The following is a 24,143-nucleotide window of genomic DNA, read 5'->3' on the forward strand; positions in this document are numbered from 1 at the left end:
TGTCTTGAGGTACTACAGCATCACTATGATATATCTAGATACAGATTAGTTTTTAAATTGATCCTGCTGGAGATTTGTTAGGCTACTCAAATCTGTGGGCTGCCATCTTTCATCAGTTCTGGAAAATTCTCAGCAATTACCTCTTTGAATTATTTCATCCCTATTTTTGCTCTTTTTGTGGATCTATGATCAGATGTTAGACTTTCTCACATGATGCTTCATGATTCCTAACATCTCTTTTACATTTTCTATCTATTTTTATCTGTGACATAGTCTGGATCATTTTCTTTCATACGTTTCAGTTTACTAATTTTCTCTTTAGCTGTTTCTAATCTGTTACTAAAATTTTATCTCAAGTCCTTATAGGTCTGCTTCTGTTGACAGTTGTTTTAGCAGGTTACTGTCCAAATTGGCATGTGTTCATGTGTTTAGTTATTTCTGACTGCTCACTTTCCTTTGAATTTCATTTGTGGATATGAAGCCTGGGATGAAGGCAGGTTCCTCCAGAGCGGATATTCATTTGCTTCTGTCAAGAGCCTGGGGTAATCCCTAGTCCAAAGATCACTTCAAATTCATTTCTCAGTTTACAGTTTTTTAGACTACACAGGTATTTATGAGTTCAGGCTGCAAGTGTGTACAAAGGATGCCTTGTGATTCCAAATTTTCACCATCAGATTGTTTTCCTCTCTCCATTTGATGTCTTGGTTCACATCAGCTTATTATCTTTGCAGCATCACGGCAACAGGGGCAAGGGCAGGAGCAGACAGGAGGAGGGACAGGGTATTCCTGCTTTATTCCTACACTGAAGGTGCAGCTCTTTGGGATTCCAGAATTATGAGAAAAGATCTCCTATCAGACTTCTCTCCATGAACACTCTCAGGTCTTTAGCTTTAGTACCCCAAGCCAGTGAGGTGGAAAAACCACCAGACAAGTGTGAGTTCACCTAATGTTCTTTCGGGTAAAATTTCTCTGGGTTCTAGCCTTCACTTAGTTTTTCAGGTTGATAATCTCTTTCTTTCTAATTCAGCAGCATACTTAAGAAGACTTTCTTTAAAATATTTCATCAAAAAGTCTTTATTCTTTAAAGATTTATTTATTCTTTAAAGAAACATTTATGGATAAAATGATATGGTCCCTGGAATTTGCTTTAAAATAATACAGAACAAAAAATAATACAGTAGACAGAGTTATAGAGGAAACAATATTCATCATGATTTGATAATTTTTGAAGTGGGTAAAGGGTATTACAGGGATATCGTTGATATATATTTGAAATTTTCTATAATAAAAAATTTTGTTTTTTCATGAAAAATGTAAAAATAAGAGAAAGAAAGGCAAAAACAGCAAAATCAAAACTCTGGAATTTTTAGTTGTTACCAATGGGTGGGTTAATTCAGATTCCTAGCATTCCATATCCACAAGACAATACTTTTTTATTTGCCCCCAGAATTAAAGAGTTATGTTTTTTTTTGCCTTCCCCACAACTACCTTCTTTCTATAGTTGTCAAGATCTCATTCCCATTCCTTTCTTCCTCTTTGGTCATGTTTGCAACAGTTTTACAAGTAATAATTGAAACATAAACTTGTTTTTCTTTTAGGAGTGACTATTAACACTAACTCCAATCTTTATCAGTATCTTTCTGAATTATAAATTCTACCTGTGCTATTTATAAGGCCTTTAAATTAAATCCCAAGCAGATACATTTTTATATTCGTGCCACATTAATGCACTCCACAGTTTGAAAGAAAAACTCTTTGTGGATGAAATATTTGGATAAGGTTGTCCAATATCAAAGAAAATAATATAAACCACTTCTTTTAGGACAGTTATAATTCTAAAATAATAAACACATTTGAAAAATAATAATTTTTTACCACTTATAAACACCATACTGACTACATTTTTCTCTGCAAAAACTCAAAAATGAGAAGGAAAAAGAACACACAATATTAAAATCATTCTTTACCCAGTCTGTAGTAAAGGGAGCTCCATTTGCCATCAAAATACGAACTTCATCATCTTGACCTGCTCGTGCCGCTTCTAAAAGCTTCTTTCCCAAATCTACCAGGGACATCTAAACAAAACATAGATGAACTGAACATCAAAATCTCCATTTATACACTATGACATGACATTTTCCCTTCCTGTCTTTATTAATAAGTCAGTTCTCAATTATCCCTTCAAAAGAGTGTGCTATGGTTAATTTAAAATTACAGATCATACAAAAGCAATTTATATTTGGATTTTAGCATCCATTTTCCTTTCTCATTTAGTTTTTACTTGGAATAAAAGTAGTTTAAATTCTCCAAATACATCTGGTAAAAGATAGAAGAGGTAAGTAGCAGAGAAAAGCTGGCCTAAATTTTTATTTATTTATTTATTTCTTGAGACAGAGTCTCAGCCTGTCACCCAGGCTGGAGTGCGGTGGCACGATGTTGGCTCACTGCAACCTCTGCCTCCTGGGTTCGTGTGATTCTCCTGCCTCAGCCTCCCAAGTAGCTTGGACTACAGGCATGCACCACCACACCCAGCTAATTTTTCTATTTTCAGTAGAGACAGGGTTTCACCATGTTAGCCAGGCTGGTCTCAAACTCCTGACCTCAAATGATCTGCCCGCCTTGGCCTCCCAAAGTGGTGGGATTACAGGCATGAGACACCCCACCCAGCCAAGCTAGTCTAAAATTTAAAACTGGCAACTAATTGTTTTCACTGGAGGGTTTGCAGCAATAAAATTTTTCATAAAAGTAAATAAAGTGCAAGATATTGTCATCTGTTGTTGGTGCAAATTAAACTAAACTTAGCATAAATTTTTTTGCAATAGTAAATGTGTTCAAAATTTTAAAATACAAATTTTCTGCCCTCCTACATGCAATGTATATTTAAGTTCTTGCAGAAAGTAAACAATTCACATTCTATGAAAATACTAAAAACAGTAATAGTATTACGAATAGACTGTCTCATTAGAGGCTAGAGGCCGGGTGCGATGGCACATCCCTGTAATCCCAGCAGTCTGGGAGGCTGAGGCAGGTGGATCACTTGAGGCCAGGAGTTCGAGACCAGCCTGAACAACATGGTGAAACCCTATCTCTACTAAAAATAAAAAATTGGCTGGGCATGGGGGCTCACACCTAGGGTCCCAGCTACTCAGGAGGCTGAGGCACAAGAATCACTTGAACCCAGGAGGCGGAGGTTGCAGTGAGCCGAGATCATGCCACTGCACTCTAGCCTGGGCAACAAAGTAAACTCTGTCTCAAAAAAAAAAAAAAAAAAAAAAAAAACCAGGAAAGAATATCTTGTGCCTTGAATTTAATATATCTGAAAAGGCTAATGTCCCAGCCTGGGATGTGAGGTGTGCATGAGTGTGTATGTATTTGTGTCTTCTTGAATAAGAAATATTGATATACATGTCAGAAAAAAGATTATGACAGTAGAATATAGGTAAATTAAGCTTTGAATGTATCACAAACATTCAAATTCAAGGGATGACAGTTCTGAGAAGAAAGTTTCCAAACCCAGAAAGACTATCCAGCTGGAAGATTACTCAATTATGTCATACAGTATCCTAAGTAAGGAAAAGCAGAATTTTAGGCCCAAGGGGAAGGGAATATATGGAATCCCTGAGATTTACAATGAAAAAATGTGCCTGGCGTATAAATTTATCTCAAAAAAAGTATACACCCTGAGGGTTAGGTAAGTAGTCAAGAGAAAATAAATTATAAAGAGAGTAATGGCAGGTTGATTAGTGTATCTCTACCTGGTATGAACAACTATTACAGGTTGAGTATCCCTAATCCAAAAATCTGAAATCTGAAACTTTTTAAGCATCAAAGGAAATACTCATTAGAGCATTTCAGATTTTGCATTTTTGCATTAGGGATGCTGAACCAGTAAGTATTAATGCAAATATTCCAAAATCTGAAAAAAATCAAAATCTGAAACACTTATGGACCTAAGTATTTCAGATAACGGATACTCAACCTGCACTCAATAAGGAAGAGAAAGGATCATATGTGTGAGAAGGAAGTTGGCAAATGGGGCTTGAAAAAGTTATTTCTGCCAGAAAGAAATAAAATGTTCTACATCATTAAAAGGGATAAGAAATCTAAAAGGGGTAATTATAAGAAAAGCTGTCCATGAAAACAAACAGAGTTATGCCTATAATTTTTAGTAGATTAGCTAAGATGGGAATAACCAAGCACAGAAGAGGTAACCAGGGACAGATACTAACACTTGGAGGCTTGCACAATAATTAGGTGAGATATACATATCCCAAACAGGCCTTCGTCACAAGGCAGGAAAGAATTTCTTAGAATTGTTTCATTTGTAAGGATAAAAATAATCTATATTATGGCCAGGCGCAGCAGCTTACACCTGTAATCCCACCACTCTGGGAGGCCGAGGTGGGCAAATCACTTGAGGTCAGGAGGTCGAGACCAGCCTGGCCAACAGGGTGAAACCCTGTCTCTACTAAAAATTCAATCCAGCCTGGGCAAGAGTGAGACTCCATCTCAAAAACAAAAAATCTATATTATATCCTGTAGTAAACAATAGGAAAAACAACCACATGTCATACTTGTGGGGTTTATATGGGTTTTTTTAATACACTTCTCTGTGACACTCGCAACATTTTCATCCTTGAATTTCTGATTTCCTTTCCTTTTTTTCTCCTATTCTCTCATACCTTGATGGAGTCACTGAAAGCCAAGATACTCCTCAATCCTGCTTAAAGACGCTAAGATCTATAGAGATTACTGATCTCCAATGAGGCATTTTTTCCTAGATAATATGTAACTGCTGGACAGTAAAAATTAACATCATATTCAACAGGCAAGAAACCTGCAAAAATAATTTCCTATTAAAGGCAGGATAAAGCAAAAAGAAACTGACCTCTCTCCTGCAGAAGTACGGTAAAATCTAAACTGGTCACACTAACAAATATAGCATTTATACTCTGAATGATATAAATTTGGCTTTATGATGAAATTTATCTTTCCAAAAATCTACATTTTTAAATAGGTTTTACACAGGTAATATAAAATCAGTTTGCATTCATTCAGCATACATACTGCCAAATGGTTTAGATATCTGAGTATCTTTTGTGAAGTGCCAGTTTAGGGCTTTTCCCCATCTTTTGAAACTGGGTTGTCTGTCTTTTTCTTATTGATTTGTAAGCATTCTCACATATGTTCTGGATATGAGTCCTTTGTCAAATATAACAAGTATTATAAATATCTCTGTCCAGAACCCTGATTTTTGATTGTCTTATGTTCTTTCTTTGATAACACATAGTATTTTCTGTGGGTAGATAACTGTTGAGTCTCATAAAAATGTGCAACTTCTACATATTAAAATAATCAAAATAAGAAATGGCAAAGAAATATATTTACCACAAAAATGACTAGAAGAAACATTCATGTTTTACTTATTTAAAAGGTCTGACTCAAAATGAAACGGTGGGGAAAAATAAACAGCAAGGACCCAACACATCAATAGTTAAAAGACAGGACCATATGTTTTACAGAAAAGAAAATAGAAATAATTCACAAGGGCAAAAAATGCTCAGTGTCACTGTTAATCAGGTTAACATAAAGTAAATAATTTTAAAGTAATTCCTGATGCAGCCAAGAATTAAGTGAAACTGATGCTTTGATATATTGACAACTCAGACATGCTGATAGTAATATAAGTGGATCAGCTTTATTTTTTAGTCAACTGGGCAAATTTAACAAGTTACAAAAATATCCAAGTCCATTGACCCAATAAGTGATCCCACTTCTAAGAATCTATTCTAAAGGAAAAATATATTGAAACAGATTTATCAGTAAAGATTATATATGCATACACATATATATTACATATAACTCTTCTAATGTGACCAATCTAAAGGTAAGAAAATGATTGAATTGTAGAATCTAAAGGAACAAAATGCAGTAATTTAACCTAATAGTTTTGAAGCTATATAAACAACAAAAAATTTATGCCACATTATGAAAAGATATAAATCTTTTTAACGTCAAAATATGCATATAAAGTATAAAATACTGAAAAATATTAACAATTGTTTAGGATGGTATGATTATGGGAAATTTTGTCATTTTACAAAGTTTCTATAATGTTACTATATTACCTAATTTTAAAAATTTTTTTTCAAAGGGACAAATTACATTGTATGACTGTCAACTAAGCCAATGATAACATTAAGGAAAGTTTTATGTTCCTGACTTACTAGAGAGGATGAGCGGAAAAACCAGAGAAAATGTATAATGTTGGGAACTTAAAATATCAATCATAGATCTGCTTACATGAATTATAATAAAATCATGAAGCATTTGAACAAATCAACTTTTACCATAATTATTCAATTGTCTTAATTATTCAAAACATATCACAGTTTAGGACCTAATATACTTAAGTTACTCTGGTTTTAAAATTCCATGAGCAATACAGCCATATGGTAGATTTTTTTTTTTTTTTTTTTTTTTTTTTTTTGAGATGGAGTCTCGCTCTGTTGCCCAGGCTGGAGTGCAGTGGCGTGATCTCGGCTCACTGCAAGCTCCACCTCCCAGGTTCACACCATTCTCCTGCCTCAGCCTCCCGAGTAGCTGGGAGTACAGGCGCCAGCTACCACGCCTGGCTAATTTTTTGCATTTTTAGTAGAGACGGGGTTTCACCGTGTTAGCCAGGATGGTCTCGATCTCCTCACCTCGTGATCTGCCCGCCTCGGCCTCCCATAGTGCTGGGATTACAGGCGTGAGCCACCGCGCCCGGCCGCCACATGGTAGATTAATGTAGATGGATTCTTGGAAATCAGTGGTTCTCATTGGTAGCAGCACTGCCCCCTTGAGGGCCCTTTGTATGTTTATAGAGGCATTTTGGGGACTGAAGGTGAGGATGCTCTGCTAGCATTTAATGGGCAAGTGCCATGGATACTAGAGGTCCAGCAAAGGAGGGAATAATCCTGTAGGACAAAGAATTGTCACATGTTCTAGATAATTTTCAAAGATTCCATTGAAAATATATCTACGGCTGGAATATAACATGTAAACAAAACGTATTTTTTCACAGTGTTAATGTATTCCAAATATTCTAGAATGCAGCCATACTATAAATCTATTTTGTTTTGTTCAGAAATTTACTAAGAGTTGTTTACCATTTTGGAAATCATGTCAATGCCACTTTGGCATCTGCATCACCAATATCACGTATCAATCAGCCTGTCCAGCTATCACATTCACAGTGATTTTATGTGCTGGTATAAGTATTTTACTACCTCACTGTGACATCTAATGCAGTGTGCTCAAGTATTTACATATTTTAATACACATTTTATTATAAATTGCTTATTTTCAAATTATCCTTTATATTATAATCAAAACATGATTTTTTTGAAATTATGCAGATCAGTAACATTAACTATGATTTTCTTTCTTTTCTTTTGAGATAGAGTCTCTCTCTGTAGCCCAGGCTGGAGTATAGCGGTGAGATCATAGTTCACCATAGCCTCGACCTCCCAGGCTCAACCGATCCTCCTGCCTCAGTCTCCCGAGTAGCTGCAACTACAAGAGTACACCACTAAACCTGGCTGATTTTTGTATTTTTTGTAGAAATGGGTTTTTGCCATGCTGCCCAGGCTGGTCTTGAACTCCAGGGCTCAAGCAATCTGTCTACTGCAGCCTCCCAAAGTGCTGGGACTATAGGCATGAGCCACTGCACCCAGCAACTACGATTTTCATTTAAAGTTAGCAGAAGGGGCAATGCAAAATATTTATCATAAAAAGGTGGCAATGGGGCTAATAAGATTGAAATCAATGGAAGAAAATACACATGAGATCATGCAAGACAAAAATCAAAGGTCCTCTGATTTTCTTGTCAAGATAATTAGTAAAGTTTTAAATAATGAAAACAAAATCGTAGCATTTTCACTTCTGATTCTCACCTGACAGGGACCACACACACTCATCGTAGTTTTTTACCCTTAGAAGAACTCACTTGTAATAAGACAACTACATTGACCAAGGGGAGCATAGCTCCAGGTCAAGTCACTAATTTACTCAGTTCAATATCTTTATATTAAAATTCTGGACGGGTGCAGTGACTCAAGCCTGTAATCCTAGCACTTTGGGAGGCCGAGAAGGGAAGATCACTTGAGGCCAGGAGTTTGAGACCAGCCTAGCCAACATGGTGAAACCCCGCCCATCTCTGCTAAAAAATACAAAAATTAGCTGGGTGTGGTCCCAGCTACTCAGGTGGCTGAAGCAGGAGAATCCCTGAACCCAGGAGGCAGAGGCTGTAGTGAGCCGAGATTGCGCCACTGCACTCCAGCCTGGGCAACAGAGCAAGACTGTCTCAAAAACAAACAAACAAAAATCCTCAGACATAAAGTGCTAGATTTTTTAAAAATCATTTAGTTTAACAACAAAAATATATTGCTTTTCTGCTGCAGCAAATAAGTTATTTACTCCAATTAAAATGTATGTTAATAATAAATCTATTATACAAACTAGCTACTTTTGCTCAAAAGTACATGCCAAGATGGCCATCTAGTGGTAACAGGAATTACTACCAATAATTACATGTTAAAGCTTAGTCTATTTTGTTTTGAATTTCCATAATTTAAAGCTTATAGAGTTGTTGTGAGGATTATGGCATGTACTGGACAGAAAAACTCTATAAAATCATAAAGTACTAGTTCCACGTGAATGGTTACTAGCACTCTTAAATAAGAATATGAATTTTAAAAATGTTTACACCTATTATATTTAAAAAGCCTTTACTCACATTAAAAATTTAAAATAAATTTGCTATATAATTCTTATGCTCAATGAGTACAATTATAAATCCAATATAAATCTCCTAAAGATTTTCTCCACTCCAATTTTGTATTACACACACATCCCTACACACACCCAAAGTCTTTAAAATGTTCATACTCTTTGACCTAGAAATTCTACTCATATAAACCCATCATAAGGAAACTATTGAAAAATCTAAATATATCAATACTAATGTTATTTAAAATAAGGAAAAAAACAACCACAATGATTAAAGAAATTAAGACATTTCATAATGGAATACTGTAGTGATTTATTTCTTTTACATTATGAAAAATTTGTAGTATATATAGACAGTCATATAATAAACTCCCACATAGCCATTTAGTTTAATATTATCAATTAATGGCTGACTCATTTCCCAACTCCACCCATTGTTTTCAATCAAGTGTTAGACATTATATAATATTATCACTAATAATTCAGTACAGATCTCTAAAAGATAAAAATATTTTTAAAATAATACTATATATATTCATTTGAAAATATTTACAAACAGTATGTAACAGTTTAAGAATAAGGACTCTAAGTTGTATATATACCATGATCTTAATAGAAAAACACTTGGAGCCGAGTGTGGTGGCTCATGCCTGTAATCCCAGCACTTTGGGAGGCCGAGGCAGGTGGATTACCTGAGGTCAGGAGTTCAAGACCAGCCTCGCCAACACAGTGAAATCCCACCTTTACTAAAAATAAAAAAAATAAAAGAATTAGCTGGGTGTGGTGGCTGACGCCTGTAATCCCAGCTACTCCGGAGGCTGAGGCAGAGAATCGCTTGAACCCGGGAGGCAGAGGTTGCAGTGAACCGAGATTGTGCCATTGCACTCCAGCCTGGGCAACAAGAGCAAAACTCCGTCTCGAAAAAAAAAAAAGAAAGAAAAAAAAAAACCACTTGGAAACAATACACCATTGTAATGAAAACTATGAATTTTCCCTTTTTTCTACTTTTTTCTAAGTTTTAATTTTTTTATAGCAAGCATATATTACTAATATAATATTAAAACTTTTATTTAAAAGTTTTTCAAAATTAGGTTACAGATAAGCTTAATAAAGCCTTTAATGCACCACATTAGATATTGAGGCTGGGCACAGTGGCTCACGCCTGTAATCCCAGCACTTTGGGAGACCGAGGCGGGTGGATCACGAGGTCAGGAGATTGAGACCATCCTGGCTAACATGGTGAAACCCCATCTCTACTGAAAATACAAAAAATTAGCCGGGCGTGGTGGTGGGTGCCTGCGGTCCCAGCTACTCGGGAGGCTGAGGCAGGAGAATGGCGCGAACCCGGGAGGCGGAGCTTGCAGTGAGCCGAGATCGCGCCACCGCACTCCAGCCTGGGCGACAGAGCAAGACTCCGTATCAAAAAAAAAAAGTTAGTTATTGAAAGCATTTTTCATAGTAAAAGTATGTAAACTATGACTCCAAGTAAAATTTAGCATACTATAATCATGTGTACGTGTATGAAAATATTCCAAATTTAGTTGCCTACAGTCTCATAAGAAAACAATTTCAATAATAAAAACAGTCCCTAGCATCTTGCTCTTTATCTACGTTGTCTCGTTTTATCTAAAGGGCCTTAATAAGATCATTATTGTCTCCACTTTGCAGAGGAAGCAAGTAAAAAGTAAAAAGATTTACCAAAGAACACTAGTTTTGATCTTAAAATCAGACCCTTATTCTCAATTCTTCCTGTGTTCTAAGTTGAAGAACACTAGGAATCTGCTGGGATATACAGGGCATGTCCTCCAAGGATTTAAGTTTAGTGTCTCCCAGTGTAATTCTTTTGAAAAGAAAAATCATCACATGAACTCTGGTATATTTGGATTTTTCCTCCATGCCCATTTTACCTAATGGAGTTTTTTTTCCCCTTTATTTTTAAAATAAATGATATTTTCAAATATTATATCCATATATGTATCTCCCATATACCCCTTTTTCAGAAAACCACTAGATGACATGTTCCACCAAAACCAGAAGTAAACTAGAAAGAATAATCAAGTGCTTCAGGAAATAAAGATCCAACATAGAATAGGAGAGAGTACCCAAAATGATGGTGAAGGGAGACCCCAAGACAACAGCTGTGACACAGACCTAGAAGGCAAACCCAGATGGGAGCCAGAGAACAGAGTTCCAGGAAGGAGGTCTCCAAGGAAAAGACAGGCTGGTAAGTCTCCTAAGAAGAGAATGAATGTCAGCGGAGAGTTTGGGATGGGTTAATGACGGATACAAGAAAACTAAGAAAAGAAAAAACTAGACTATTTTTCAGAAGGGAGAAAAAAACTATACCATAAAGGTATACATGTCTCTTGTACAGTTTTTCCTTTACACACACACACACACACACAGACATGCACATGCATTTCCTTTGTGGTATAGGCATGGATTAGCTAAGAATAATAGTTCCTGGGCTGTAATGTAAAGCAAAATTTTCAGTGTAATCCTATTGAAAAGATAAATGGTGAGGGAAAATATGCATAGGAATAGCTTAAAACAGCTGAAGCCTCATCTTCCTAAGTAGAAAGTCAAAAGGTATCTAATGTGGAAAAAAATCAAGAAATAGCACACATTTGTTATTTAGAAATATGAAGAGCTAATCATAAAATGGAGACCTCTGGGAAAGAGGGTTCTGGGGTGGGAAGAAATAACACAACTGAGTGTAGGATTTTCATAAGAAGGCTTATATTTTTTACTTTTTCAACTATGTGCACATATAATTTTTTTCTTCCTTAAAAAAAGTTTTTATTTTTATAGATTCAGCAGGTACAGGTGCAGTTTGTTACACGTATATATTGCATAGTGGTGAAGTCTGGGCTTTCAATGTGTCCATCACCTGAATAGTGAACACTGTACCCAACAGGGAATTTTTCAACCCTTGCCCCTCTGCCACCCTCCCCGCTTTTGGACTCCCTAGTGTCTATTATCCCCCTCCGTATGTCCATGTATAACCACTGTTTAGCTCCCACGTTTATGTCAGAACTGTGCATGTATACTTTCATAAAAATTACAGGGCTGGGCACAGTGGCTCACGCCTATAATCCCAGCACTTTGGGAGGCTGAGGCGGGCAAATCACGAGGTCAGGAGTTCGAGACCAGCTTGGCCAACATGATGAAACCCCGTCTCTACTAAAAATACAAAAAATTATCTAGGCATAGTGGCAAGCGCCTGTAATCCCAGCTACTCGGGAAGCTGAGGCAGGAGAATTGTTTTGAACCCGGGAGGCAGAGGTTGCAGTGAGCCGAGATCACACCACTGCACTCCAGCCCAGGCAACAGAGTGAGACTCCGTCTCAAAAATAAATAAATAAATAAATAAAATCACAATAAACAAACACGTTTACTGTACATAAGAATTATACAGTTTAAAGTCATCTCAACACATCCTTGTGTTCTCAGAAGTAATCACTATCTAAATGTTTAGTGTGCATCCTTCCAGATCTTTTCTATGCATATTAGAAACACATACACACAATGCTTACTTCTTTTTAAACAAAAACACACAAAGGGGTCAGGTGGGTGGGCAAAAATAAAAAATTAAAATTAAAAAACACACAAAAAGGGGATCATACTAAATTGTTTGGCAACTTGCCTTTTTCCCCATTCACAAGCAATCCTCTTTTTTTCATTTTACTTTTTTGAGATGGAGTTTCGCTCTTGTTGCCCAGGCTAGAGTGCAATAGCGCAACCTTGGCTCACTGCAACCTCCGCCTCCCTGGTTCAAGCAATTCTTCTGCCTCAGCCTCCCAAGTAGCTGGGATTACAGGCATGCACCACCAGGCCCGGCTAATTTTTGCATTTTTAGTAGAGATGGGGTTTCAACATTTTGGTCAGGCTGGTCTCAAACTCCTGACCTCAGGTGATCCACCTGCCTTGGCCTCCCAAAGTGCTGGGATTACAGGCGTGAGCCACCACTCCCAGGCAATCCTCTTGTTTTTTCAGTGAAATCTTCCTTTGTCTGTACACACAGTCTTTTTAGTGGCTGCACAGTACTATGGAGTGTGACAGGCTGAATAATGCTCCCCCAAAGATGTCTAGATACTAATTCTCAGATCCTGTGAATATGCTACCTTACATGGCAAAAGGAACTCTGCAGAAATGATCAAATTAAGCATCCTGACTAGGGTGGTTATCCTGGATTATCCAAGTATGATGTAATCACAAGACTTCTTATAAGAGGGAGACAGGAGGATCAGAATAGGAGATGTGACATTGGGAGCAGAAGGTCACAGTCAGGGAGAAGGAAGCAGAGATCAGAGAGAGAATGAGAGAGATTTGAAGATACTATGCTGTTGGCCTTAAAGATGGAGGAAGGGGTCACAGGTCAAGAAATGCATGCCTTCTTTAGAAGCTAGAAAAGGAAAGAAAACAGATTATCTCCTAAAGCTTCCAGAAGAAACAGTCCTGCCGAAATCCTAATTTTAGGTCTTCGGACTTCCAGAACTATAAAATAATAAATTTATGTTGTTTTAAGGCACTAAGGTTGTAGTAATTTGTTATAGCAAATAGGAAATTATTACACGATAGGAATAGGAAACAAATACACACAGTATACTAATTATATGATCCTGTTTTCTCACCTTTACAAATAGTGCTGCAATACACACGAGTTAGCATTGTTCTACAAATTATGGTGAGAAGCAGGATTGCTAGACTTGTTTAAAATCACATTTTAGTTGTGATTAGACACTGCCAAATTATCTACCAAAAGACTGTAGCAACTTATACTCCCACTATCAGTGTACAAGAATAACTGCTTCTCCACAAGGTCTCCACTCCCCACAGAGAGAACCTTGATCTCAGAGCTAGATCTTCCAAAAGTCAAGACCACTTCCAGTGAAATCATACTCACAAAGCTGATGAAAAACTTCCTTCTAGGATAACTTTCTTTCAGTAACCATAACCTGAGGACATCCCACCACATAAGGAGAGAAAGACTTAGGAAGTAAAAGATGCGGCAACCCTTTTATCGCTTTTAAAGTCTGCATTAAAAGGGCATTCTGTTAGCCAGGCATGGTGGCAGGCACCTGTAGTCCCAGCTACTCAGGAGGCTGAGGCAGGAGAATCACTTGAACTCAGGAGGCAGAGGTTGCAGCGAGCCGAGATCCCGCCACTGCACTCCAGCCTGGGCAATAGAGCAAGACTCCGTCTCAGGAAAAAAAAAAAAAAAAAAAAAGCTCAATAAATATTAATCCATTGAATGAACAATATTTGGCACACAGTAGAAACTCCAGAAATACTTGGAACCAAAATCGTCATAATGTTTGCCTTTTTTAAATGTAATCTAAATTTCACAAACCCTAGGAAATATCATAATAGAATGCTTACTGAATTCCTAAGTCAGCCTTGTTGTAACAAAATTTCTTATAACTAAACAAGGCTGGAACTTGCCTGGATATTATCTTTTTATTGGCAGCAACTCAAATTAACAGATGTGACCAAAAAAAAAAAAAAATCTGAGGTCAATTCGGTTTTCTAGTCAAAAGAAAAAATTGTGAACATAATAAATGTAGATATTGGCTTCATCTGAGACCCTCAGAATTACTCTTGGACCTGCCCAGTTAGCATAGAAAAATCTAGGCAGGAAGCCAGAACTTGTCTAATAACTAGCAATAATATTACAAAGCAAAATCAGCTCAGGACCACCCTCAATGACAGTAGATCAAATCAGTACACCAAACTGAGTTCAAAGGTTTCAAATGGGTATATTCTAAAACTGAGTTGTCCAGGCTGGGCACAGTGACTCATACCTGTAATCCCAGCCCTTTGGGAAGCCAATGCCAGAGGATAACTTGAGGTCAGGAGTTTAAGACCACCCTGGCCAACATGGTGAAAAATACAAAGAAAAAAAAAATTAGCCGGGCGTGGTGGTGCACGCCTGTAGTCCCAGCTACTCAGGAGGCTGAGGCAGGAGAATCACTTGAATCAATGAGATGGAGGTTGCAGTGACCCAAGATTGCGCCACTGCACTCCAGCTTGGGTGACAGAGCAAGACTCCATCTCAAAAAAAAAGAACTGAGGTGTCCAATACAGTAACCACTAGTTATACAAGGATACTGGGCATTGAAATGTGGCTAGTCCAAATTGAGATGTGCTATAAATATACCAGATTTTGAAGACTTGCTATCAAGAAGGAATGTAAAATATTTCATTAATAACTTTTATACTGATTACCTGTTGAAACAATATTTTGGAAGGGCCAGGCACGGTGGCTCATGCCTGTAATTCCAACACTTTGGGAGGCTGAGGCGGGTGGATTGCTTGAGACCAGGAGTTCAAGACCAGCCTGGGCAACATGGCAAAACCTGGTCTCTACAAAAAATACAAAAAAATCAACCAAGCATGGTGGCACATGCCTGTAGTCCCAACTACTTCGGAGGCTAAGATGACAGAATAACCTGAGCCTAGGAAGTCAAGGCTACAGTGAGCCGTGATCGCACCACTGCACTCCTGTCTGGGCAACAGGAGTGAGACCCTGTCTCCAAAAATAATCATAATATTTTGGATATAAGGGATTAAACTCTATTACGAAAATTAATTTTGCTGGGCACAGTGGTGTGCACCTGCAGTACCAGCTACTTGGGAGGCTAAGGCAGGGAGGTCACTTGAACCTAGGAGTTCGAGACTGTACTGCACAGTGGCTACTAGAAATTTTTAAATTAAATCTGTGGCTGCAGGCACCACTGCAGAGGAATGGGAAGCTGCTACCCTAGGATCAGGCCCATGGGGGAAATGGGAAACCTTGGTACTGCAGTAGTTCCTGCTAGCCCATCATTTTTAGGAGCCATGACAATAAAACCAATCATAATTAATAGAATGCACTACTCTCACTACAGGCCCCAGAAGACAACATAGATGCCCTTTATTTATCCCTGCCTAAGGGAAAGAAAAAGAACACGTGCAGAGGCAAGAAATGGCTGAGGACCCAGAGTGAGGCCGGGAGAGGTCACTCAGCCTTTCTACGCCTCAGTTTACACATCTGTAAAATGAGAGTAATAGCACAACCTCTCTCACAGGGTTGTTCTGAGGATTAGAGGCAATTAGCCAGGCACAGCTGCTCCCAGTATTTGGGGAGGCTGAGGCAGGAGCATCCCTTGAGCCCAGGAGCTCAAGACCAGCCTGGGCAACACACAGAGAGACAGCACCTTTCCCTAAAATAAAATAAAAAATTAGCTGTATATGGTCCTGTCTTCCTGTAGTCCCAGCTACAGCTACTCAGGAGGCTGGGGTGGGAGGATCGCTTAAGCCCAGAAGTTTGAGGCTTCAGTGAGCCATGACTGTGCCACTGCACTCCACCCTGGGCAACAGAGTCAGATCCTGTCATTAATTAATTAATTCATAAATAAATAAATAAAATTTAAATTTAAAAAAATGGCTGGGTGTGGTGCTCATGCCTGTAATCCTAGCACTTTGGGAAGCCAAGATGGGTGGATTGCTCGAACCCTGGAGTTGGAGACCTGCCTAGGCAACACGGCAAACTCTATCTCTACAAAAAATACATAAAAATTAGCTGGGCAGGTGGCACACACCTGTGGTCCCAGCTACTCAGAAGGCTGAGATGGGAGGATCACCTGAGCCCAGGGAGGTCAAGGCTGCAGTGAGCTGTGATTGCACCACTGCATTCCAGTCTAGACTACCGAATGAGACCTCTTCTCAAAAAAAAAAAAAATTTTTTTAATGAGTTCATTGATGGCAAGCGCCAGGCCAACAGTAAGTGCTCAATAAATCGGAGTTACTATTGTCTCCCACTGTTAACGACCTGCATTCATTGAGTGCTGTGTGCCCAAGCACCATCTCCCTACACACAGTCCTAGAGAGGGGCTGTACTGCCTATACTCACTTTACAGATGGGAAAACCAAGGTTTGGAAAAGTTACCTGACCAAGGTCCCAAAGCTAGTAGGTGAGAAATTCAGCCTCAAAGGTGGGCTCCCCTGGCTTTGAAGCCCCTCCAGTGATCCACCGCCCTGAATGCTCCCAATGTCTCCGTGGCTTTTTTTTTTTTTTTTTTTTTTGAGACAGAGTCTCACTCTGTCGCCCAGACTGGAGTGCAGTGGGGCAATCTCAGCTCACTGCAACCTCTGCCTCCCGAGTTCAAGCAATTCCCCTGCCTCAGCCTCCCAAGTAGCTCGGATTACAGGCGCATGCCACCACGCCCAGCTAATTTTTTTGTATTTTTAGTAGAGACGGGGTTTCACCATGTTGGCTAGACTGGTCTCAAACTCCTGACCTCAGGCAATTCGCCCGCCTTGGCCTCCCAAAGTGCTAGGATTACAGGTGTGAGCCACCCCGCCTGGCCTCTGTGGTTCTTTTTATGGGCACAAGTTAAGGTTATAGTACTTGCTGTTAAGAAAATAAAGGAGGTTAGCTAGACCCAAGAATCTCTGGCTCCTTGGGGAGACTGTGGGATTTTGAGTAGGTTGTTTCTTGTCTCCACTTTTTAGAGGGCTGGCCCCACCAGACATGCGTAGCTCCCTGAAAATACCATGCCCAAGGAAGGTGTTCAGTAATGTGTGTTCCTTTCTGACTCTAAATGTCAGGTCCTTTCTAAGTAAATTTTGTGATTTAAAAAAGGTGAAGTCAGTAAAGGATGAAATGTGCTTTGAGAGTGTCAGGATGAAATTGTTTCCATGAGGAAGAGGGACAAGTGTACCCCATGGTAAGTGGGCCTCGATCAAGACTTGGCCTCCAATAGTCAGTAACTACAAACTGGACAAATAATATTTTGAGGGCACTAAGGCAATATGATGTTATGCCAAAAAAAAAAAAAAAAAAAGAAAGGTACAGCTAAAAGCCAGAAGTTGAGACCCCACCTCTGCCACAGATCAGCTGTGTGACCCAGGTGCAAATCTCGTCACCCCCTGTCTGGTTCTGTTTCTGCGGATGTAGAATGGAGCAATCAACGACAAAAAAAAAAAAAAAAAAAAAATCATCATCATCTGTGGTTCACTATATTTCTACTGGACAGAGCTGTTCTAGAATCATTGGTCAAACTTTTTTTTTTTTTTCTTGAGATGGAGTCTCGCTCTGTCGCCCAAGCTGGAGTGCAGTGGCATGATCTTGGCTCACTGCAAGCTCCTCCTCTGGGGTTCACACCATTCTCCTGCCTCAGCCTCCTGAGTAGCTGGGATTACAGGTGCACACCAGCACGCCCAGCTAATTTTTTGTATTTTTAGTAGAGATGGGGTATCACCCTGTTAGCCAGGATGGTCTCGATATCCTAACCTCATGATCTGCCTGCCTCGGCCTCCCAAAGTGCTGGGATTACAGGCGTGAGCCACCGCGCCCGGTCTGGTCAAACTTCTTGAAGCCACTAACTTCAGAATATGCAAGAAGTCATAACATTTTAAAATAAGATATAAGGGTTTTTTTTGTGTTTTTTTTTTTTTTTTTTTTAAGACAGAGTCTGGCTCTGTCGCCCAGGCTGGAGTACAACGGCACGATCTCAGCTCACTGCAACCTCTGCCTCCCAGGTTCAAGCGATTCTCCTGCCTCAGCCTCTCAAGTAGCTGGGAATATAGGCGCCCACCACCACACCCAGCTAATTTTTGTATTTTTAGTAGAGACAGGGTTTCACCATGTTGGCCAGGCTAGTCTCGAACCCCTGACATCAGGTGATCCACCCACCTCGGCCTCCCAAAGTGCCAAAAGGCATGAGCCACCATGCCTAGCCAAGTGGATTCTTTTAGAAAAACTTCATCTAGGCCAGACATGGTGGTTCATGCCCATAATCCCAGCATTCTGGTAAGCCAAGGTGGGAAGATCGTTCAGGCCCAGGAGTTTGAGACCAGACTGAACAACATGGTGAAACCCTAATCTCTCCAAAAATTTTTTAAAATTAGCCAAGAGCCAGGCATGGTGGTTCACGCCTGTAATCCCAGCACTTTGGGAGGCTGAGGTAGGTGGATCACCTGAGGTCAGGAGTTCGAGACCAGCCTGGCCAACATGGTGAAACCCCGTCTCTACTAAACAATAAAAAAACAATTAGCTGGGCATGGTGGCATGCGCCTATAGTCCCAGCTGCTGGGGAGGCTGAGGCAGGAGAATCGCTAGAACCCGGAAGGCAGAGGTTGCAGTGAGCTGAGATGGTGCCATTGCCCTCCAGCCTGGCCAACAGAGTGAGACTCCATCTCAAAATAAAAAAAAATGAAAAACAAAAATTAGCCAGGGTTGGTGGCATGCTCCTGCGGTCCAGCTACTCAGGACGCTGAGGTGGGAGGACTGCTTGAGCCTGGGAGGTCAAGGCTGCACTGAGCCATGATCACACTCCTACACGCCAGCCTAGGCAACAGAGCAAGACCCCCGTCTTTAAAAAAAAAAAAAAGAAAAAAGAAAGAAAAACTGCACATGATGAATTGCCCCTGTTATGGTGCTGAATATGCTTTCCTTCTAAAAACCATACGAGGAGACAGCCTTTATCCTTGTAAGATTTCACAAATTCATTTGACAATGAAGGGGGCCCATGGATTTTACTAAATCCTCCTCATCTTTGCCACTGACTGTGCCTTTGCCCAATTCAACTACCAGTAGTTTTTAAATCACATGAATGTATCCCAGGAAAAAAACGGAGGCTTGAAAAGAGTGCAAGTAGAAGATAAAGAAAAGGCTTTTTAGAACTCTACTGGAATTAGCCAGTAGATGCCTTTGATTTAATCAGGGAAGTATAACTTACCTGCTTCCTACAAAATGAAGCCAATAAACTGCTGGTTCTTGTAAGTCACAAAAATGAACCATCAATATTCTGCTCAAAAAAAGAATGCATACATTCTGATCCTTTCTTCTCAGAAGTTCTCATACTCATCCCCTCCTCTCTACTACCTCTGGTCTTACACACTCATTGCCTCATACCTTACACATCACAATGGTCTCTCAGCTGATTTAACTCTAGTTTCTCCATCCTGCTGCCAGGCAATCCCCCTAAAATACAATTGTATTCAATCAAACATTTCTATATTTGAACCTCTACACAGTACCTGCCCTTAAAGAATTCACCATCTGGTAGGGAAGACCTACGTCTCATGATTCCCTTGTCCAAAATCCCCACCAATACAATCATTCTGAAGAACAATTTATCAACTTCTAGTAGAGTTTAAGATGGGATGACCGGGCGTGGTGGCTCATGCCTGTAATCCCAGCACTTTGGGAGGCCTAGGTGGGCAGACTGAGGTCAGGAGTTCGAGACTAGCCTGACCAACATGGAGAAACCCCATCTCTACTAAAAATACAAAATTATCTGGGCGTGGTGGTGCATGCCTGTAATCCCAGCTACTCGGGAGGCTGAGGCAGGAGAATCGCTTGAACCCGGGAGGTGGAGGTTGCAGTGAGCCGAGATCGTGGCATTATACTCCAGTCTGGCAACAGAGCGAGACTCCATCTCAAAAGAAAAAAAAAAGATGCGCCTACTCTTTGACCTAGGGATTCCACTGCTAGCTACCCTATCTTGGTATACTCTTAAACACATAAACAAGGAAAGAAATATGTTTATAAAAACATTATTGTAACAGGAAAAAAAAAGAAATTCCAAATAACCTAAGTGTCTATAAACGAAAAAATTAAATTTTCATTATACAAATTTTCAAATATAGAAAATATACATACATATATATAATATATACTGTATATGTGTGTTTGTGTGTTTGATTATACACATACCTATATACCCATCATTGACATTCTAAATTAAAAGCTGGTCATCTTGCTTCATCCTATTCCTTTCTAAAATACAGCTTACACATGTTGTATTTGGTTACTCTATCTCTAAATCAAGTTTATTCTAGGACACTTTCCCTTTCTCTCATCTACCTCTCCCCTGTTTTTCTCCCTCATGACATTGATTTGTTGAAAAGAATGGTCGGTTCATCTGTACCTCATACTGAGTTTTTTTTATTGCTTCCTCAAGATAGCATGTAATTTCTTGATCTTCCATATGTCTTACAAACTAAGTCTCTGAAGTTAATTAAAATTCAGATTTAATATTTTAGACAAAAAATGTCAATAGCAACATGCTTGATATTGAAGCACATAAGGAAGCACATCTTTTTTGGATCACTTTTAATGATACTAAGAATAATAGCTAGGTTAGTGATAGTCTAATCCTTCCAATGTAAAGTTATATTCTTTTAGCTTGAGGCCAACTAGTAATCTATGGAATCATACTTTGGCTCCATGGGAATATCCAATTCCCAAACATTTTTGTCTGACAGTTTTAGCACCCATTAATGATCCTGGCCCAAATCAATTATTCATAACAGGTTGTAACAAACTGTCACTTTCAAATTCTTTATTTCCTTCTACATTACTTGGCATCCCTCACTAAATATAAAATGGTGCCCACTCAAAAGGCAGTTCAAAAATATTATTGTTTTTCATTACCAATTTTCAGAGTAAAGAATAATAGCCACCTAGCCACCTCCATTTGTTCTATTTATTGTTATATAATCATTTTCTCAAGAAATTATTCTCCTTATTTCTTCTGATGTTCAAATTGTCCCAATTTTGGCCAAGGAGAGCCTTTTCGATTTGGCTTTTCCATCTTTGAAAGCTTTCTTGGTTTTGGCACAAGAATGTTCCAGGTTACGCATGTCCCCTGCTCCAGACCCAGAATCAGCCATTTCTTCAAGGAGTCCTGGATTCTTTCAAGTACAAGTATTTAAAGACCAAAATTAGGGTTTTAGAAGAGCTCACATCTACCAAGATGACAAAGTGTTTCTAGGTCCTCTCAGTGGACAGAGCTAAGGAACAAATTTATATGGATTGAATTAAGAAATGTATATTATAAATGATGAATTCATATTGACATTTATAATTCAGGTTCAAAATTATAGGTTTTGTGCTTAGCTTCTTTGATTTTATACTTGTATCTCTATTGATTTGTAATACATTCACATAAAGACTTACTGCCTTTATCCTACAATACATATCATATGGTGTCAAAATTAAAATACCAATATTATAACTAGCAATAAAATGAATAAAGGTGGGGGTTTTTTTGCAGTTCTTTTATCCTTAGCGTATATGCCATTTAGTATTAAGCTCCAAAGTCACCTGAAATAGTTTTTCTCCATGTATTTAAATAACTATTTTGATATAAACATGGATACAACTGTTCAAGTTTGTCTTCAATTTTAAGGATTTAAAAAAATTTACTATAATTTTTGAATGTGTATTTACATAATTCAAAAGTCAGAGCTAAATAATAAAAAGACACACTCAGAAATCACATTTCCATCCCTACTTCATGTATTTCCCATACCTTCTACCATAGGGTAACAATTTTATTAGTTTCTAATTTGTCTTTTAAGTGTTTCTCTTTGCAACATAAACAAATTTGCATATATTCATATTCTTATTCTCCACCCTTCCACTCTTACTTTTTTTTTTTTTCCCTGAAGGCAGGGTCTCATTCTGTCACCCAGGCTGGAATGCAGTGGTGTGATCATGGCTCACTGCAGCCTCCACCTCTCAGATTCAGGTGATCCTCCCACCTCAGCCTCCCAAGTAGCTGGGACTACAGGCACGCATCATCACACCCGACTAATTCTAATTTTTGGAGAGACGAGGTTTTGACATGTTGCCCAGGCTGGTCTCAAACTCCGGGGCTCAAGCAATCCTCCCACCTCAGCCTCCCAAAGTGCAGGGATTACAGGCATGAGTCACCATGCCCAGCCACCATTCCCTACTTCTCACACCAAAGGAACATACTAAACACACATTGTTCTGTACTTTGCTTTTTTTCCCATTTAATATATATCCTGGAAAATACTGCATAGAGATTTTTCTCATTCTGTTTTACAGCTGCATAGTACTCGGCTATGTGAAAATACCATTGTATACTTTTAATTAAAAAAAAACTAGTTATCTCTTACTCTAGCAATCACAAGATCTCACCTTGCAATTTGAGTCCCTCTGTCAACTGCCTCACACATTTACTTCATCCATTTTTCTCTGAATATAGGGCCCTGACAGTCATCCGATTTTAAACAATTCTCCTTCCTCATCTCATACACACTTACCTTATTCCAGACCCAATTCTCCTTCCTCATCCCATACACGCTTACCTTATTCCAGACCCAATGTCTCCCCTCATGCTATTTTCCCAGTTTAGAATGGTTACATCCTTTCTCTCCAAATGCTATACCTTCAATCAAGGCCCATTTTTAAAAGATCTTTTCTCCAACAAAACTTTCTAAGATGAGCTCTTAAATTTCCTCAGCGATATATAGCATAATCTCTATGTTTCTCTTCATTCAACAAACAAATGTTTACTGAGTAAATGAAGAGCAAAGAGCTTATGTTCTGGGATAAGAACTTCACAATAAAGAAGTAAATAAGTAGTAGTAGTAGTAGTGGTGGTTGTGGCAGTGATAAATGGTATGAAGAAAAAGTAAGGCAGAGTAAGAAACAGAGTACTAGATTAGGGATAGGGAATTGCCATTTTGGAGAAAGTGATTACAAAAGGCCTCTCTGAGGAGGTGACAACTGAGTAGAAACAGGAATGAAAGGGAAAGCAAACCTAGGGAGGATCCAAAGGAAGCATCATGATGCACAAGTCATTCTCTTGGTTGCTTAGCATCAAAACACCTTCTTGTCCTTGGGGAATTCCCTTCCATATGCACCTTGAAAGAAGGCAGAAACCTCTGCCTACTACTGAATATTTGCTTTCCTTGCTTCCCATAAGGCAAGGGTACAGTGATATGACCTCCACTCCACAAGAGAAGCATCTGTGCTGGACCTTAATATAGAAGATAGTGCATTTAAAAAGCCGAAGTGTGTAGAACCCTTAGTGGCAAACGTTGCAGCAGATTCCAATAACAGTAGTGGTAGCAGCTTCCTCCTGTGATAAATTCCTTTTCTGTTAAATTAACCAGAGATTATTTGACTACTTAGAACTAAGAATTCTGGCTGACCCTGGTGATCCAGGGAAATGGAACAGCATATGTTAAGGGCCCTGAGCTACAGTGAAGAAGTATAACAGGAAATGCAATCATAGAAATACAAATGGGCTGGATCACATAGAGCCTTATAGGCACTAGCAAAGAGTGAATTTTATTGAGATTACTAGCAAGTTGTCAGAAGGTTTTAAACAGGAGAGTGTTGTGATGTGATTTACATTGTTAAGAGGCTACTCCTGTTATCATTTGGTTAATACATAGTGGAAAGCAAGAACTGAAGCAAGCGTACTAGTTAGAAAATTATTCCAGGCAAGAGCTGCTGGCAGCTCAGGCCTGGATGATACCTGTGTGGTTATTAGACAATTTACCTTTAATTGCTATATATTTAAGTTAAATCTAACACCATATTTTATGCTTTCCATTTGTCC

At 38.9% G+C, this 24,143-nt stretch overlaps 1 protein-coding gene across 7 annotated transcripts in view; it reads right to left on the minus strand.

Moving 5' to 3' along the window:
• The window catches only part of GABPB1 (GA binding protein transcription factor subunit beta 1), a 79,833-nt gene that overhangs the window by 32,620 nt on the left and 23,070 nt on the right, over positions 1-24,143 (minus strand). For 6 of the 7 annotated variants that reach the window (XM_031002206.3, XM_019010968.4, XM_031002203.3 and 3 more), the window contains one exon: positions 1,968-2,075. In XM_031002206.3, coding sequence (XP_030858066.1) covers positions 1,968-2,075 — 108 coding nt within the window. Of the gene's footprint in view, positions 1-1,967; positions 2,076-19,496; positions 19,636-24,143 lie in introns of those variants that run through there. The other variant, XM_031002202.2, reaches the window with a different exon arrangement.

Source organism: Gorilla gorilla, chromosome 16 (assembly GCF_029281585.2).
Source record: "Gorilla gorilla gorilla isolate KB3781 chromosome 16, NHGRI_mGorGor1-v2.1_pri, whole genome shotgun sequence".
Classification (NCBI taxonomy): domain Eukaryota; kingdom Metazoa; phylum Chordata; class Mammalia; order Primates; family Hominidae; genus Gorilla; species Gorilla gorilla.